Source organism: Juglans regia, chromosome 6 (genome assembly GCF_001411555.2).
Source record: "Juglans regia cultivar Chandler chromosome 6, Walnut 2.0, whole genome shotgun sequence".
In the NCBI taxonomy this organism is placed as follows: Eukaryota; Viridiplantae; Streptophyta; class Magnoliopsida; order Fagales; family Juglandaceae; genus Juglans; species Juglans regia.
In genome coordinates this window covers 33,519,906-33,534,999 of record NC_049906.1, presented here as the reverse complement: position 1 = coordinate 33,534,999, position 15,094 = coordinate 33,519,906, and the positions used below count along the sequence as shown (strand labels likewise).

Genomic DNA, 15,094 nt, shown 5'->3' with positions numbered 1-15,094 from the left:
ACAAAACATTTTAAAACATTTTTGGCACTTGCAAATCCTTAAATATTGATAACTTCAATGCTACTTGTGTCCAAAGGAAGGAGTGGGACCAAAGGAAGGAAGGGGACCAAAGGAAGGAATATCTATCTACAGTTATTTCAACGTGAAATTTCTCTGGTGAATTGATTTTCCATGTAAAGCTTTTGGAGTAAATGTACGTTAACTTTTGCTTTCTTAGTATAAACCCTAGAAACTGAGTTAAACTTTACATACCATGATCAAATTTTTGCTGGAAAAACCCAGCTTCACGTTTTCATAGTAATATCCCTGTGTGTAAATTACATCTCTAGTAACAAATGCTGGTGAGTAGAAATAAGTATCTAATGACAAATTATAAGTTAATTGGCACCTTTATTTGATTTTTTTTATTTTTTATTTTTGGTAGCATATATAGCATAAAGCTGAACCATAATGTTCAAGTCACAGATCGAAGGTCGAGAACTCTGGGCCTGTCCATTTAGTTAATTTACGTACCTTTCAGATTCTACAGGTGGGAAACTACTTAATTTACTTTCAATCAAGGATGAGAATGAGGACTGCAGGTTACCATTGTTATGATCTTTCTTCTAATGATGACCAAAGAACGTGCATGGAAGTAAAACCTGATTGAAGCATAAGGTATTACATGTATAAGACGAAAAAGATCAGCTTCAGCATTGATGGAGGAAGCAAGCAAACATGGGCTTACAGTCTAGTCGAATATATATAATTGAGCTCCCTATTTCTTCCCTTTTTCCCTCATTTCTGTAGGTATCTTTGGGCCTATGGTTGATATAATATAGTAGTGTATATAGTATATATAAACCTCGTTATTTATCCCCAATGGCTATAATTCAATGCAAAAGATGATCTTTAATGCACCAAATCCAAAGTTACTGATTTTTTTTTCTTTTTTTATAAGTTGCTGATATTTACTTGGATCATCAGAAAGTGGCTCAATCCAAGTACACAGAAATTTATTTATTTTCACAAAAGAAATGAGAAATGAAATGAAAGTTAGAAACTGATTAAATCCTTCATTCCAAGATTATCACAGAAATGAAAGTTAGAAACTGATGAAAGAGCTAGCATTGCAATTTACTGAAACCAAATTTACATTGTTCTTATACATATATTCACTATTGTCTAAACTTTCAATTTCCCTTCTATCATCACTCTAAAAAACCTACATCATAAAAAAACTGATTAACTACATATAAGCACTGAAACAAGGCAATCGCCTAAATTTGGTAGAGTAGAACTAAAAAATTATTCCAAAAGAGCACAAGAAATTATCTGCAGCTACAATCTCTTGGAAGCTCAGCTACGATAGCAAGAGGTTTCAAGAACATCTCCACAAAAGATCCCAAATAGCATCACTATTTCAAACAAAACCCATCCTTAGACAAGAAGAAGAAAAATTCAAAAATTATTAGACACAAGATTAACAGAACTACATATTGAACATAATAAGCTGATAAAAATGTTGATTCATCATACCTTGTCTAAGTTAACCAACGATAAAAGTGTTGCAAACTGTTAAAGATATAAAATAATTAAAAAAATCGATTTTTTTTCCATCAGTTCAAATTTTTGAGATAAGTGGTGATTTCACATGGTATCAAAACAGAAGTCTCGAGTTTGAACCCTAACTCTACACTTATCTCATTTAACTAAATATTCTACATTTTGAGCCATCTATTGAGGGAGAGTTTGGTTCACATATGAGGATGAGTGTTAAGATATATAATAAATAATAAAACTTATCTCTTCCTATCAACTTAAATTTTTTGAATAAATAGTGATTTCACACGATACAAATCGACATTTAAAAAAGTCCCGCGCTCGCCCATTGCATATTAAAATTAACAAAATATGATTTCTCAGCACGTATGCCAAGGGCACAGAAAAGAGATGAGTCGATGACGAACAAACCCCCCAAACCAGTGGAAGCCAAAGCATTTTCTAAAAGGAAAAGAAAAAAAAATCAAACGACCTTAATTATTTGGAATCAAACCTCGATTCTTCTTTTAAAATTTCTAGATATTCACTTCAGAGTTTTCGAAACAGTGATCTTTTCTATTTGTTTTTATGTTTATTTTTTAGAAACTAAACGAAATTTAAGAAACCTAAAAACCTAGATCAGCAGATCAAGAAATTACAAAAGATTCTTCAAATTAACATGAAAAAAGGAATATGAAAAATTCTAAACAAAAACCTCACATCCTGCACATCTATTTAAGAATATGTCATTTTATTTTTTTACTCCTATAATAAAAATGATTCCAGACATGTTTGTAAGTAAAATAGGATAAAAAAAATAAAATGACATATTTTTAAGTGGGTGTGTAAGGCGTAAGACTTATGGGTAGCACTCTGACTAAATAAAAATAAATTAGAGGGGGGCAGAGAGAGATTGTAACCAACCTGAGAAAGAGCAGGAAGGGAGTGAAATAGCCTGAGAAGAGCAAAATGGTGTACGAATCGGCCTGAGAGAGCGAGTGAGAGCATATTGGTTGTCATGGTCCATGGATGGACTAGTACTCCATGCGTGAAGAAAGAGAGAGGGAGAGGTAGCGCGGGGAAATTGTAATTTTGCCGTCTAGTTTTGCCCATTCATTTTGACTAATTTAATTTTTATTTAATAAAAAAGTAAGTTTTAATATATTGATATATTTTTTTAAAATTATTTAAAAAATAAAAAAATAAAAAAATAAAATATAAAATTTGTACTGATGGACACGCCAACTGTCAAAGTTAGGCCACACACTAGCATCAGTCTTTTTGATTTAGTAGCAAGTGTTGAGTCTACGAATCAAATTGAAGGGAAAAAAAATTGCTATATACAGTCAATATATTACCCACTTTGTATACTATTATAACTTAAAAAAAATTAAAATACTAATATTTTTTAATAATTTTATTTTAAAAATTTTATATTATACACTATTTACATGATATAATTTAATTTAAAAAATAAAATTTAAAATTTAAATATTACAAATCAAATTATGACATGTAAATAGTATGTATTGTAAAAGCATTCAAATAGCACTACTCATATTTTTTAGCATTGTTGATCTGGAAAACTTCCACATCAACAGTGTGCTGAGTGCGTTAAAAATAAGACTTCTAAATAGATTTTCTAATAAGAAAACACTTAATAATTTATGCATCATGTATTAATTATAGAGTAAAATTATATGGGTTTTTTATATAAATAAAAGCTATCTAAGATACACTTAGTGCATGTTTGGGTTTAAATTTGGAAGCTTAAAGTTTTTTTTTAATAGCCTAAATGCTTATTTAAAGAAAAATAATCTTATATTTGATATTTGATAACATTATAAAAAGTGCTTTAAGCATCTAAAAAAATTAGAAAGTCCACTTAAAAAAAAAAACACTGAATTAAAGTTTTTGTTAAAAAACTCATGTAGATAATGCTATATGTTTTTTTTTTTTTTAAATCCTTCCCAATGAACTTTAAAAGCGTTTTAGGTGCATATTTATCAAACAATTAATAAGCATGAAATTTTTTAATAGTAAAGTTTTTTAATAAAGCTCTACAATTAAAAGTGCAAAAGATTTTATTTTCTACCGCAAATATTTGAACTTAGGCGATGCCTTGGTAGCTAATCAATCAACTAAGGCTATGTTTGAAAATACAACTGCTTTCAGACATTTTCTGATTACTTTGTTATTATTATTCACAGATGATTTGAGATAGTCTTATCATCAACGGAATCCAAGTGCTATTGAGTCGATCATCTAATGACATGCTATGCACAATCCAAGCCATGCTGTTAACAACTTGGATCAGACATTGGTACAAGCCATGATAAAATACATGTGAGGGGAAACTCCTTAAAAAACGAAGTTACCTGCAACCAACATGGATTTGGGGAGCATGGTGAAAACCAACCACTAATTAACAGTGAAGGTATGTGAGGACCCATGAATCCCAAAGATGGAAAACTTGGGACCCACAACTGAGTCCCATCTAGTAATTAAGGACCAATGAGTGGGGCAATGACCACTACAAGTTTTCAAGTTTCATACATTGCTCCCTTAGAAGATGCATGGGATTAACTTAAGGTGAGAGGGACATTTGATCATGAGTTGGTAGGTGCATCATATGCTCCTTTTGCAACTCTACGTCAGAAATTGCTATGTGTTTGTTCTTGGATTGTCATGTTGTGTAGGTGCTGTGGCAAAATTCATATTATCTCATTGGTATGATGGCCTCTGCCATAAACTCAATTGGCGAAATTCACATAGTAACTCTCTTGTTGAGCGTGGAGCCTGGTTCTATACTGGAGCAGAGGCAACCCTAGAGTTTGCTCGATAGTTAGCTTGAGCGAAGCCCAAGCGTATAGTTTGCTCGAGTCTTGCTCAACTGGTTGCTTGGGAACACCAGTTAGAAAGTTCACTTGAGTCGCGCTTGACTTCTCGCTCAATCGAATAACCTAAAAATTCACCGCCTTAAAGTTTTAACAATGCCGCATATGTGTGTGTTTGTAAAACAGTGAAAATGGGTGTGAGCTTGAAATAGATGGACGCTTTGAATGAAAGGAGTGAGAGAGGTGCCTACAGAGATGGAGTGAGTGAGAGGAGTGAGGAACTCTTGTATTTTATTGTGTACTTCAACTTCTCATTGAATAAAAAACTCCTGCAGCTCCGTGGACGTATGCACATTGTGAACCATGTAAAAACAAGCTAGCGAATCTCATTCTTTTCTTTGTTTTTTTTTTTTTTTTGCAACAATTGTTATGGATATGGCATAACACTCAAGCTGGGACAAAGTGATATATAAACAAAAGACCCCAGATAATTTGGCCACGATCAATGCTATCAAAAGGAGCTACAAACATCATAAGAAGCATGACAAACCATCTCTACTAGTCAAATAAAGGGTGTGGAAGGGATCAAATCTATCAGGTCCAAAGTGATTTTCTAGGCCTAGCCCAAAGTGAGAGGTATCATAAGGGGGAAAGAACAAGAGAATGGAGGAAGGGACAAAAGGCTAAGGAAGGGCGGGGTGTCAGGAGAAAAAGAGAGGAAGTGACATAAAGGACAAGAGATAGGACATGAAGGAACAAGGGGTAGAAGATAAAAGGGAGGGAACCAGGTTACTTCAAAGACCTTTTCGGCCACACTTCTCCTTCATCTTCTTTGGCCTCCCTCACAAGAGAGACTCTAGCGACGGGTGCTCCACCAGGAAATAGAGCTATAATCTCCATTGTATAATGAGAATAAAAGACCACGAGAGACTGTAAAAACAAGCATATTATAGTGGACTCTCACATCCCCAAACTCTTGTAGACGTAGGCCCAATGCTGAACCACATAAATTTGTGTGTCTCACTGTATTTATTTACTGCTCACTGCCATGGATGTATGCACAGACACCGTACAGTTGCACCAAACTATGCCAAGGGCTCCACACGACACCGATCGAGGCCTAAATCGCCATAGTAGGTCGGGAATGACTCTTTCTCCCATTTCGACTTATTGTGCTGATTTTAGGCGTTAACAGTTGGTACCATATGTAGGATTTGAGTTACTTCTTACACCGAAAGTGGGAGAAGAACGAATTTACCCAGGTGAGAACCCCAAGTTACTTGTCGTTTGAGTTGCAAATGCTCAATGCACTTTTAAGGGCACTATGCAAAAAAAGAAAGTATATGGGCGAGAATACAGTACACTTGGAATACACACGCGGGCATACATAAACGCACAAGTGCACTGTTCATGGGACAATACGTCTTGTGCATGGCATGAATAATGCCATTCATGATGGGGAGGGTACATGCATGTTACCATGCACCCTGGGCATCCTTTGCCAACCAGCCACGGGGTAGACGGGGACACCAAGGGCCACCACTTTGACCGCTGGCATATACTGCCGGTTCAGTGGTGGTCGCCGACCACCACGGTGAGTTGATGGTGGCCCTTGGCCACACACCAAGACTTAACGGTGTGCTAGCGAAGTGCTAGACCAACTCTAGCCTACCTGACACTTACATTCCCGACGGCGTCAACAGGTGATTGTAGGTCCAGTCTCAAACTGCCCGACTTACCTCTCTGTGAGGCTCAAATAGGCGAGTCTTGTCTCTAGGTAGCTCGACCTCTCTCGTGGTGAAGTGCGGGTCCAGCTTCTCAGCTACCCGATTTACCTCCCCCGTGGGGCTCAAAGAGGTGAGTTTAGTCTCTTGGCTGTTCAACCTCTCTCACGGTGGAGTGCGGGTTCAGTCTTTCGACTGCCCAACATTATTCCTGGGACGATATCTCCTCCATCGAGCACCAAATGAGTAACGCCTCATATCTTTGCCACACTGCAACAAGACAATTTAGGTTTACAATTTTTGCATTTGTGATTGGAGGATATTTACACTGACCAATTTGAATTTTGCAACACTATCAAGCATCTCCTACTTACCTTCTTGTGAGACTTAAATATGCGGGTTTAGTCTCCAAGTTGTCTGACCTCTCTCACGGCGGTGTACATGTTCAATCTTTTGAGTACCTGACGTTACTCGAGGGATCACATCTCCTCGTGCAAACACTGAGCCTCAGACCTTCTCCACACTCCAAAACGATGATTCAGGTTTGCGAATTTCACACTTGTGATTGAGGGTTATTTACGCTAACCAGTTTGACTTTTGCAACACGGTCAAACATCTCCTACTTACCTTCTCGTTGAGGGTCAACAGTTGGGTCTAGCCTGATGGCGGCCTAGCTTGCCTCACGGCAAAGTACGGGTCTAGTCTTTTGGCTGTCTGACATTACTCTTGAGACATCATCTCCTTCATCAAATGTCAAGTGTTTACACTCAAGCCATGACCACCTTTCTTAGGTTACCTTTGGCAACGAGTTAAAAAAGGGGAAAGGCCAGGGACTGCTCGGCTCCCTGGCGCCCACCAAGCAGGCATGTCACTTGACTGCCGACCTTCACACTCCAAGAAGAGCTTCGAGCTTGCACCTAACATGGCCGAGCCAGCCTCCCGCTTATCTAGCCAAGACAAGCTCTGCGCCCGCACCTAACTCGGTTGAGCTAACCTCCCGCTTATTTCACCAAGATGAGCTTCGCGCCTGCACCTATCGTGGTTGAGCCAACCTCCCGCTTATCTCGCCAAGACGAGTTCCCCGCCCGCTCCTAACGTGATCTAGCCAACCTCCCACTTATCTCACCAAGAAGAGCTTCGCGCTCGCACTGAATGCGATCAAGCCAGCCTCCCGCATATCTTGCCCCTACACCTAACGTGGTCAAGCCAGCCTCCAGCTTATCTCACCAAGAGGAGCTTCACGCTCGCACCTAACGCGGTCGAGCAAGCCTCATACTTATCTCACCAAGACAAGCTTTTTGCCTACATGAAACAAGGTTGAGTCAGCCTCTAACTTATCTCTCCAAAACAAGCTCTGCACACGCATCGAAAGCGATCGAGATAGCCTCCCGCTTATCTCGCCAAGATGAGCTTCGTGCTCGCACCTAACGCAATCATGCCAGCCTCCCACTTATCTCACCAAGACGAGCTCCACGCTCGCACCTATCGCGGTTGAGCTAGCCTCCTGCTTATCTCCCTGAGTAGAGCCTCGCACTCACACTTAACGTGGTCGAGCCCATCTCCTACCAAAGTCGAGCTCCATGTCCGTGCTCTACGTGGTTGAGCTCATCTCCCGCTAGCCTCTAGCTTATCTCACTAAAACGAGCTCTATGTTCGCACTTCACACGGTTGAGCCTATCTCCTGTTTAGCCTCGCGCTCGAAAATATTCATCACTTAACGTAAGTTAAATGAATAACCAGGGACCTACTCTCAAAATTTATTTCTCTACGGATTTTGGCGGATTATTTCAATTGCATATTTAATCTTTAAAGGTTCACAATGTCTTATTTTTTGGAGCAAATTGCTCTTAAGAATCGTGAGCAACTAGAAGGGATAAAATCTACTAGGCCTAAAATTGTTTTATGGGTCCAGCCCAAGTTGGGAGGTCTCATCAGGAGGGAATAAAGAGAGAAGGGAGGAGGGGATAGAAGCTTGAGGAAGGGTAGTGTGTCAGGAGAAAAATGGGAAGTGACATAAAAGAGAGGGGATGAGACTCGAAGGAACAAGGGGCATAAGATAAAAGGGAGGGAACCATACGACTTCAGGGTCCTTTTCGGCCAGACTTCTCCTTAAAATTCTTCAACCTTACGAGATGGACTCCAGCGACGGGTGCTCCACTAGAAAATAAGACTCTAATCTCCATTGTATTGCGAGGATGAGAGACCATGAGATATTGTAAAACAAGCATATTATAGTAGACTATCCCCTCCCCAAACCCTCATAGACGTAGGCCTAGTGCTAAATTACATAAATATGTGTGTCTCTCTCTCTATTTATTTTCTTTGCATTTATTTATTGCTCACTGTCATGGATGTACGCACAGACATTGTACAGCTGCACCAGATCACCGTTGGGGGCTCCACACGATACCAATCGAGGTCCATATCGCCATAACGGGTCGGGATTAATCGACTATTTCTCCACTTCTGGCATGTTATGCCGATTTTAGGCATTAATAGAGTGTCACCTTTCCAAACAATCATAAGAGGCACAACTTTGACATGGTGGTATGAGAACAATTCCACCTGCTAGCATCAGTTTGTCATGATAGTAAATAGATTCTTCATACATGGATGTCCAGAAGACCACAAGATGACCATAGTGTAGGGGAGACCAAAGTAGTTTTTATGGCAATTAATGAAACATGGAGTTGGTGCATGGACAACTTGATCATAGAAGGTGACTCAATATTATCACAGACATTCAAAATGAATGCATGATGACAGATTGGAAAATATCTTTGATCGTTAAGGATATTAATCGGTAATTCAAAGACGTTCAATCTTAAAAGGTACTCAAGATATAGAGAGAAGCGTTGATATCATAACTCACAATTTAAGGTTACTCTTCGTTAAGAATAATGATACGTAAAAGTTGCAAATAGATAAGTTTCGCGTAATTTTTTATTTTTATGAAAAAAAGTGGAGTACTCCACTATAAAAAAGTAAAAATACTTTTTATTAGCGAGATTCATTTTTTTTATAAAATATTTGTATAAAATTTATTTATTTAAAACTTATATGTAACATTACTCTTAGCCACATTCAATGATACCACCTTATGCATTCCTACCATGTCTATCCCACCCCAAATTTTACACTCGGTATATTATTTTGACCCTCCCCGAACCTATGATCTTCATCTCTCTTATGTATTACTTTATTTGAGTCGTTCTACGTACAGTCCTCTAAAGAGGACTCCTTTGCAGTCCTAGTGCATGAAGTGATCAAATTATCCCCATTTTTAGACTTCAATTGACTACATTACCCTTTTCTTCCTAAACGCCTCAAACTACCATGTAAATTTCCACAAAATTCTCACTTCCTATCTCTCTTCTTCAGAGATGGTATGCTTATCTTCCCCATAAAGGGTTAAGTCATAATTGGATGATCCAGAAGACGTACACGAAATCTAGATCTATATTCTTTCTTATTTGCTCTTTCAAAGGCTTCTTTGTAACTTTAGATTTCTTCTTCCTCTTCTGACCTTTATGAAAAATTATAATTCAAGTAGAATGTTATTCGTCCAACGGATGATTTTTGTAACTAATTATTTCATTACTTTTTTCGGTTTAATTCTAACGTGTTTTGAATAAGTTCTAGAGCATGTCTGAGATTTTTTTTTTCGTTTTTTGGGTTCTTTTTGTTTTTTGATTTTTTATCTTTATAGAAATCAATATAAAGATTCTTTGATTGTTTTTTATTTCTTTGCCACGCCATTTGAATGGTATGTTGTAAGCGAGAAATGGAAAAAAAGTCAAAGAATCTTTATATTGATTTCTATATGCGATTTGATTTGCTATCGATTGGTGGAATTCATGAATCTTGATAATGTTTGTGTGATTGGATTTAAGTAATTGGGCTTTATGTGTTTTAGGTGCAGGAACAGATGGTGAGGGCAGGGAAGGTTGGTTGCAAGAGAAATTTCAACAGAAGGGTTCAGTCCAAAGTTAAGGGTTTAGATGATTTAAATGAGGATTATGTGATTTCAGATGAAGAAAATGAGATAACAGATGGTTGGGAAGAGGAGGATGAGGAATATATGCTGGATGGAGAAGATGAATCAGTGGAGAGAGAGATGATAGATGATATGAAAGTGCGTAGGCGAGGTTCACAGAAAAAGATTTCGGTAACGATTTCATCTGAGGAAGGAAGTGATTTCTCTTAAGGAAGAAAGGGTTTCCATCTATTCGTTTTCACTTTTACTACTGAAACGTAGCGTTTCATTTAGAGGAATTCTATGTATCAGCCGCTATTCATTTTCACACTTATAATTTTTTTTCATAGGGTGTAAGAGTATTTTTCATAGGGTGTTAGAGTGTTTTTCACAAGATGTAAGGTGTGAGGTATTGAATAGTAATCGATGAGAAGAATTTTTCTTCTTTTTATTTCTTTTAAGTTTTTCTTTATTTTAGGTTTTTCGTTTCTCTCTTTTTTATTGTCATTTTATAACTATATGTTTAATTGTTTGTAATTTTTTTTTTTGGTTTTTTAAATATATATTTATTTTTATGTGTTTGCATTCGTTTTATATAAGCATCTTAACAAATTATCTTGATTTGATTGTTTTTTCTCTTTTATATTTTAATATATTTTTAAACATATGACATGTCACATGTTCAAAAACAGACACATGGGATGTTGTGTCGACATGATGAAATATATATAGTTATTAAAATTGTAAATTTAGAGAACAAAATCATAAAATCGGAAAAAGATAATCATGTAAATTCAAATATTATTTTTGCGCTTAACCCTTTTCATTTTTCCTTTATCAACTTTAAAACCGAATTGTCCTATTTCCTAAAGTTTTCTAAATTGTTAATCCCCATTATCCCCCATTCATTAAGTAGTAACGTGCTAAATTATAGACAACTAAATTAGTGCTTTTAGACATAGGGAGTAGTTACACATATGAGATGAGAAATCAGTAAATAGTTGTGAGATAGTTTGTAAATAATAATGAAAAATTTTAAATTATGATGTTTCATGGGATTTTGAGAAATAATAAAGAAAAAATTGAATAAAAATATTATAAAATTAAAATATTATTAGAATATTATTTTTATTCTGAAATTTTTAAAAAATTGAGTTTTTTTGTGTGTTTTATTTAGAAGTTTGAGGAAGTTGTAATGATTAAGTAATAATCAGATAATAATATTCTTTTATGATAAATTAGGCCCGGTTTGGTTTGTCAGATGAGATGAAACTATTTCTTATAGTTTGTACGGATGACATAGTTTTGTTTATCCAAACGGTTAATTTCACATCTCTATTTTAACTCTAAGTTTTCAAATCTATCTCATTACTTTATGACATAATCAATAAAAAAAATCCCATATAGTAAAAGAAAATCTTTTTTGATTAAAATAGAATAATCAATAAGTCATTATTAGAATAATATATTTTCACAAAAAAATTGATACTTTTGTGAGTATTGAATACAAGTGCATTTTAGAGTTTTATTAGAAAACTCTAAATTAATAAATTATTTAAAACAAATCTACAACATAATTCATATACTTATTTATTAAAATAATCAAAATTTTTATAATTTATAATTAAAATAAAAAGTGATGAATTTCTTATATATAGAAAAATAAATAGATAAAAATATCTTTTAAAAAAGAGAAATTATAAATTTCGGCCAACAACTTCTCAATATATTTTAGAATTTAAATTATTTTTTAAAACAATATTATCTTTAAGAATAATATCTTTTAAAAAGAGATTTTTTTTTTGGGAATTATAGAGTAATTTCAGCCAACAACTTTTCAAAATATTTTGAGATTTAAATTTATTTATGATGGATTTTTAAATTACTCATAAATATTATTTTTTATTAATATAATTATAACTATTATTCAATCATTGGTGGAACTCACCCTTTTATCAAATAGTGCTTCTATATTCACACATGGGAGATCCTAACTAGGATCCCGCCCAGTGTGTGTGTTTTTTTTATGCATTTTTTTTTATCATTTTAAATAATATTTTTTAAAAAATTCACAACATCAATAAAATATATATACTGAATCATTAAGTAAAAAAAAACCAGCTGGGATCCTATTTGAGAATACCCACTTGTGACTTTAATATTTTCCTTTATCAAATCTCAAAAAGTCAAAACTATCTCATTTTATCTCACTATTTAAATATACACATTTTACAAACTATCTCATATCATATTAACTCAAAAAATCTAATTACTATTTAAAATATCTCATTTCATTTCATCTCATTTAAACTCTGATCCAAATCGAGTCTTAAAATATTATATCAATTCACGTCAAATTTATATATTTAATTTAAAAAGATTCTACTGAAACTTCTCTTCTAAGTTTAAAATGTTATAACAAATGGCCAATGCCTAATTTGAAAAATCAAATGTTGAAAACTTTATCCAATAAACCAATCCTAGTCAAGAAATTCTATCAAAGGAGCAACATTTAAGTTTTAACTTTGCAAGTAACGTCCTGACAAGGACTCCGGTCACCTGAGGAACAAAGACTCCATCTTTCGCAGCTAAATATTATATATATATATATATATATGAGATTTCATATATTTATAATATATATATATATATATATATATATGAGATTTCATATATTTATATTTATATAATATCAAGTATAATCCAGTACATGCACTGTAATGGCGTGCATCTCGATACTCTCTCGTGCCTTTGCAGTCCTGCCGCTCTCCCGTCAGAAGAGGGGAAGACGTAGCCAAACCAAACCCAGTTATTTCATTTATCTCGCAGGTAAGTCCCGTATCTTACGGCTCTCTCAATCTGTTTCAAAAATTTTGGTCTCTTTTTAGATGCGTTTCTTTGTTCCTTTATCCATTCACTTGCTTTTTTTTTTCTTCAGAGATCTGAAATTTCCGAAGATCTGTTTGACCCAAACACGGTGTTGTTGCTCTATTCATGTGGGTAATCTTTCATTTAGTAGGTAATGGCGTTTTAGGCTTCAATTATGCATATTAATCTTACCGAGCATGCCTTTGTTTTTTTTTTTTTTTTTTTTCTCCTCCTTGGTTTTGATTATTGTTTTTCTCGGCCATTTCGTTTTTTTTATTTGATTCTGTTTCGCTGTTTGTGTACTTAGGATCAAAGTTGGAGATTTGTAGTTTGTTTTTGCGGTTTTGGGTTTTTTAAATACTGTTGGTAACGATGGATGGAGATAATAGTTTGAGAATGCGTCATTGGGGTTACTATGAACCAGCAAGAAGCCATCTTGGTCTTCAGCTCATGTCCTCCATACCCGAAAAACCACTAATTGGGGGACGCAATGCTGTGGCCATGGCTAGTGGGAATGGAGCTTTTCAGCATAGGGATCTTGGGGTTTCGCATTCTGGATTCCCCATGGAGTTCGTCAGGGATGCTTGGATTAATCAGAGAGAGAGATACATTAATGTGTTACCTGGATACCCTGGTTATGGGGGTTTGCCAGAGACATCCTCAGCTCATCATGTAGACATGGTTCTACCACCTGATTTGCCCAAGGAAGAAAAGACGGTGAGTGCAGAAGAGACGGGAATTGAGAAGGAAAACGGACCTATTAAGAAAAGGCGGGCAGTCAAAGCCCCGAAATCCCCCAAAGAGAAGAAAACTAAGAGAGCCCCTCGTCCACCAAAGACGGGAAGTGGTACTTCAGCTCCGCGAGCAAGGACCGCCACAAAGAAAACCACGGAGATTGCTATTAATGGGGTTGACATGGACATATCAGGGATTCCCATACCTGTCTGCTCATGTACTGGGACACCACAGCAGTGTTATCGATGGGGCTCTGGTGGGTGGCAATCTGCATGTTGTACCACTGCTATGTCAATGTATCCCTTGCCAATGAGCACCAAACGACGTGGAGCTAGGATTGCAGGTAGAAAAATGAGTATAGGAGCTTTCAAGAAGGTTTTAGAGAAACTTGCAGGAGAAGGTTACAACTTCACGAATCCGATCAATTTGAGGACCTACTGGGCTAAACATGGTACAAACAAGTTTGTCACCATCAGGTAGATGTACTCAGTGGATCTTCATAATGATCTTCAATTATGGTCAGCATGTTTACCTTGTATATATGTATCCGTCTCCTAGCAGAGGCATATTCCCAATGAATCTTATGTCATGCTTTATGTTTTATAGATACATCATTCTGTTCTCCTTCCTTCTCGTGTTTAGGAAATTTCAATTCTAAGGAAAAGGGATGTAATGCTAAATGTATTGGATTCTTGCAGCAAAAGTTTTCTTCCTGACCAAAATGTCATGTTCAGGATGTTATCTATTTCCTACTCATTCATAATTTGACTGGTCGAGAATTTTGCCTAAAAGATTTCTACTTTTCCATTAGCAATAGACAGTTGTTTCTGAAGATTTTTTTATGCATCATGATAAGTTGCAAGGGTTCTATTTAATATTTGACCACTTATGTTTCACACAAATATTTACTTGGAAGCTGAAGATATTATTATTTTTTCTTCATTAAATTTTAATTGTGATACCTTTATTTAGGAGACTATGATAGTCAGTAATACTGCATATTGTATCTCAACTAGAGGGAAGTCTCAAGGGAGGGCATTGTGAAAACGGGAATCAAGGGGTTGGGGTTGGGTGTTCAGGTAGAGTTTTAGTTCTATGAGAAACAAGGGATTGGGGTCGGGTTTGGTGTATTTTGGGTTGTTTGTCCATGGGCCTTTTGGGTCATTAGGGGCTTTTTGGATCGTTTTGGGCAATGTGTTTTCTTGTATACATTCAATGTAATAGATTTCTCCTTTTGATATATATAATTTTTTACTTATAAAAAAAAAAGGTAATACTGCATATTAAATTAATAGTCACATTATTCATTAAGTTTGATGACAATCTTCCTGATCCAGGACTACTACTCTGTCACCATAGTAGACCATAGTAGGGCTATTGGATTCTGTTGAATCTGTTTTTCGGCCTGTTTAATAAAAATCGAGATATATCTG

The 15,094-nt window shown here is 35.7% G+C and overlaps 1 protein-coding gene across 2 annotated transcripts; it reads left to right on the top strand.

The window, feature by feature from the left end:
- The first annotated feature begins 12,754 nt into the window (after positions 1-12,754).
- On the top strand, positions 12,755-14,429 carry LOC108981360 (protein BASIC PENTACYSTEINE2-like). Of its 2 annotated transcripts, none has more exons than XM_018952475.2 (3): positions 12,755-12,887; positions 12,997-13,054; positions 13,234-14,429. In XM_018952475.2, the coding sequence occupies exon 3, from the start codon at positions 13,299-13,301 to the stop codon at positions 14,139-14,141; it is 843 nt and encodes a 280-aa protein (XP_018808020.1). In that variant the 5' UTR covers positions 12,755-12,887; positions 12,997-13,054; positions 13,234-13,298; the 3' UTR covers positions 14,142-14,429. The 2 variants fall into 2 exon arrangements, with proteins under 2 accessions (XP_018808020.1, XP_018808019.1); XM_018952474.2 differs by having other exon boundaries at positions 12,997-13,077.
- Positions 14,430-15,094: the final 665 nt, after the last annotated feature.

Excerpts from the sequence above, each read along its gene's own strand:
- LOC108981360 (XM_018952475.2), top strand. The coding sequence starts at position 13,299 with ATGGATGGAGATAATAGTTTGAGAATGCGTCATTGGGGTTACTATGAA.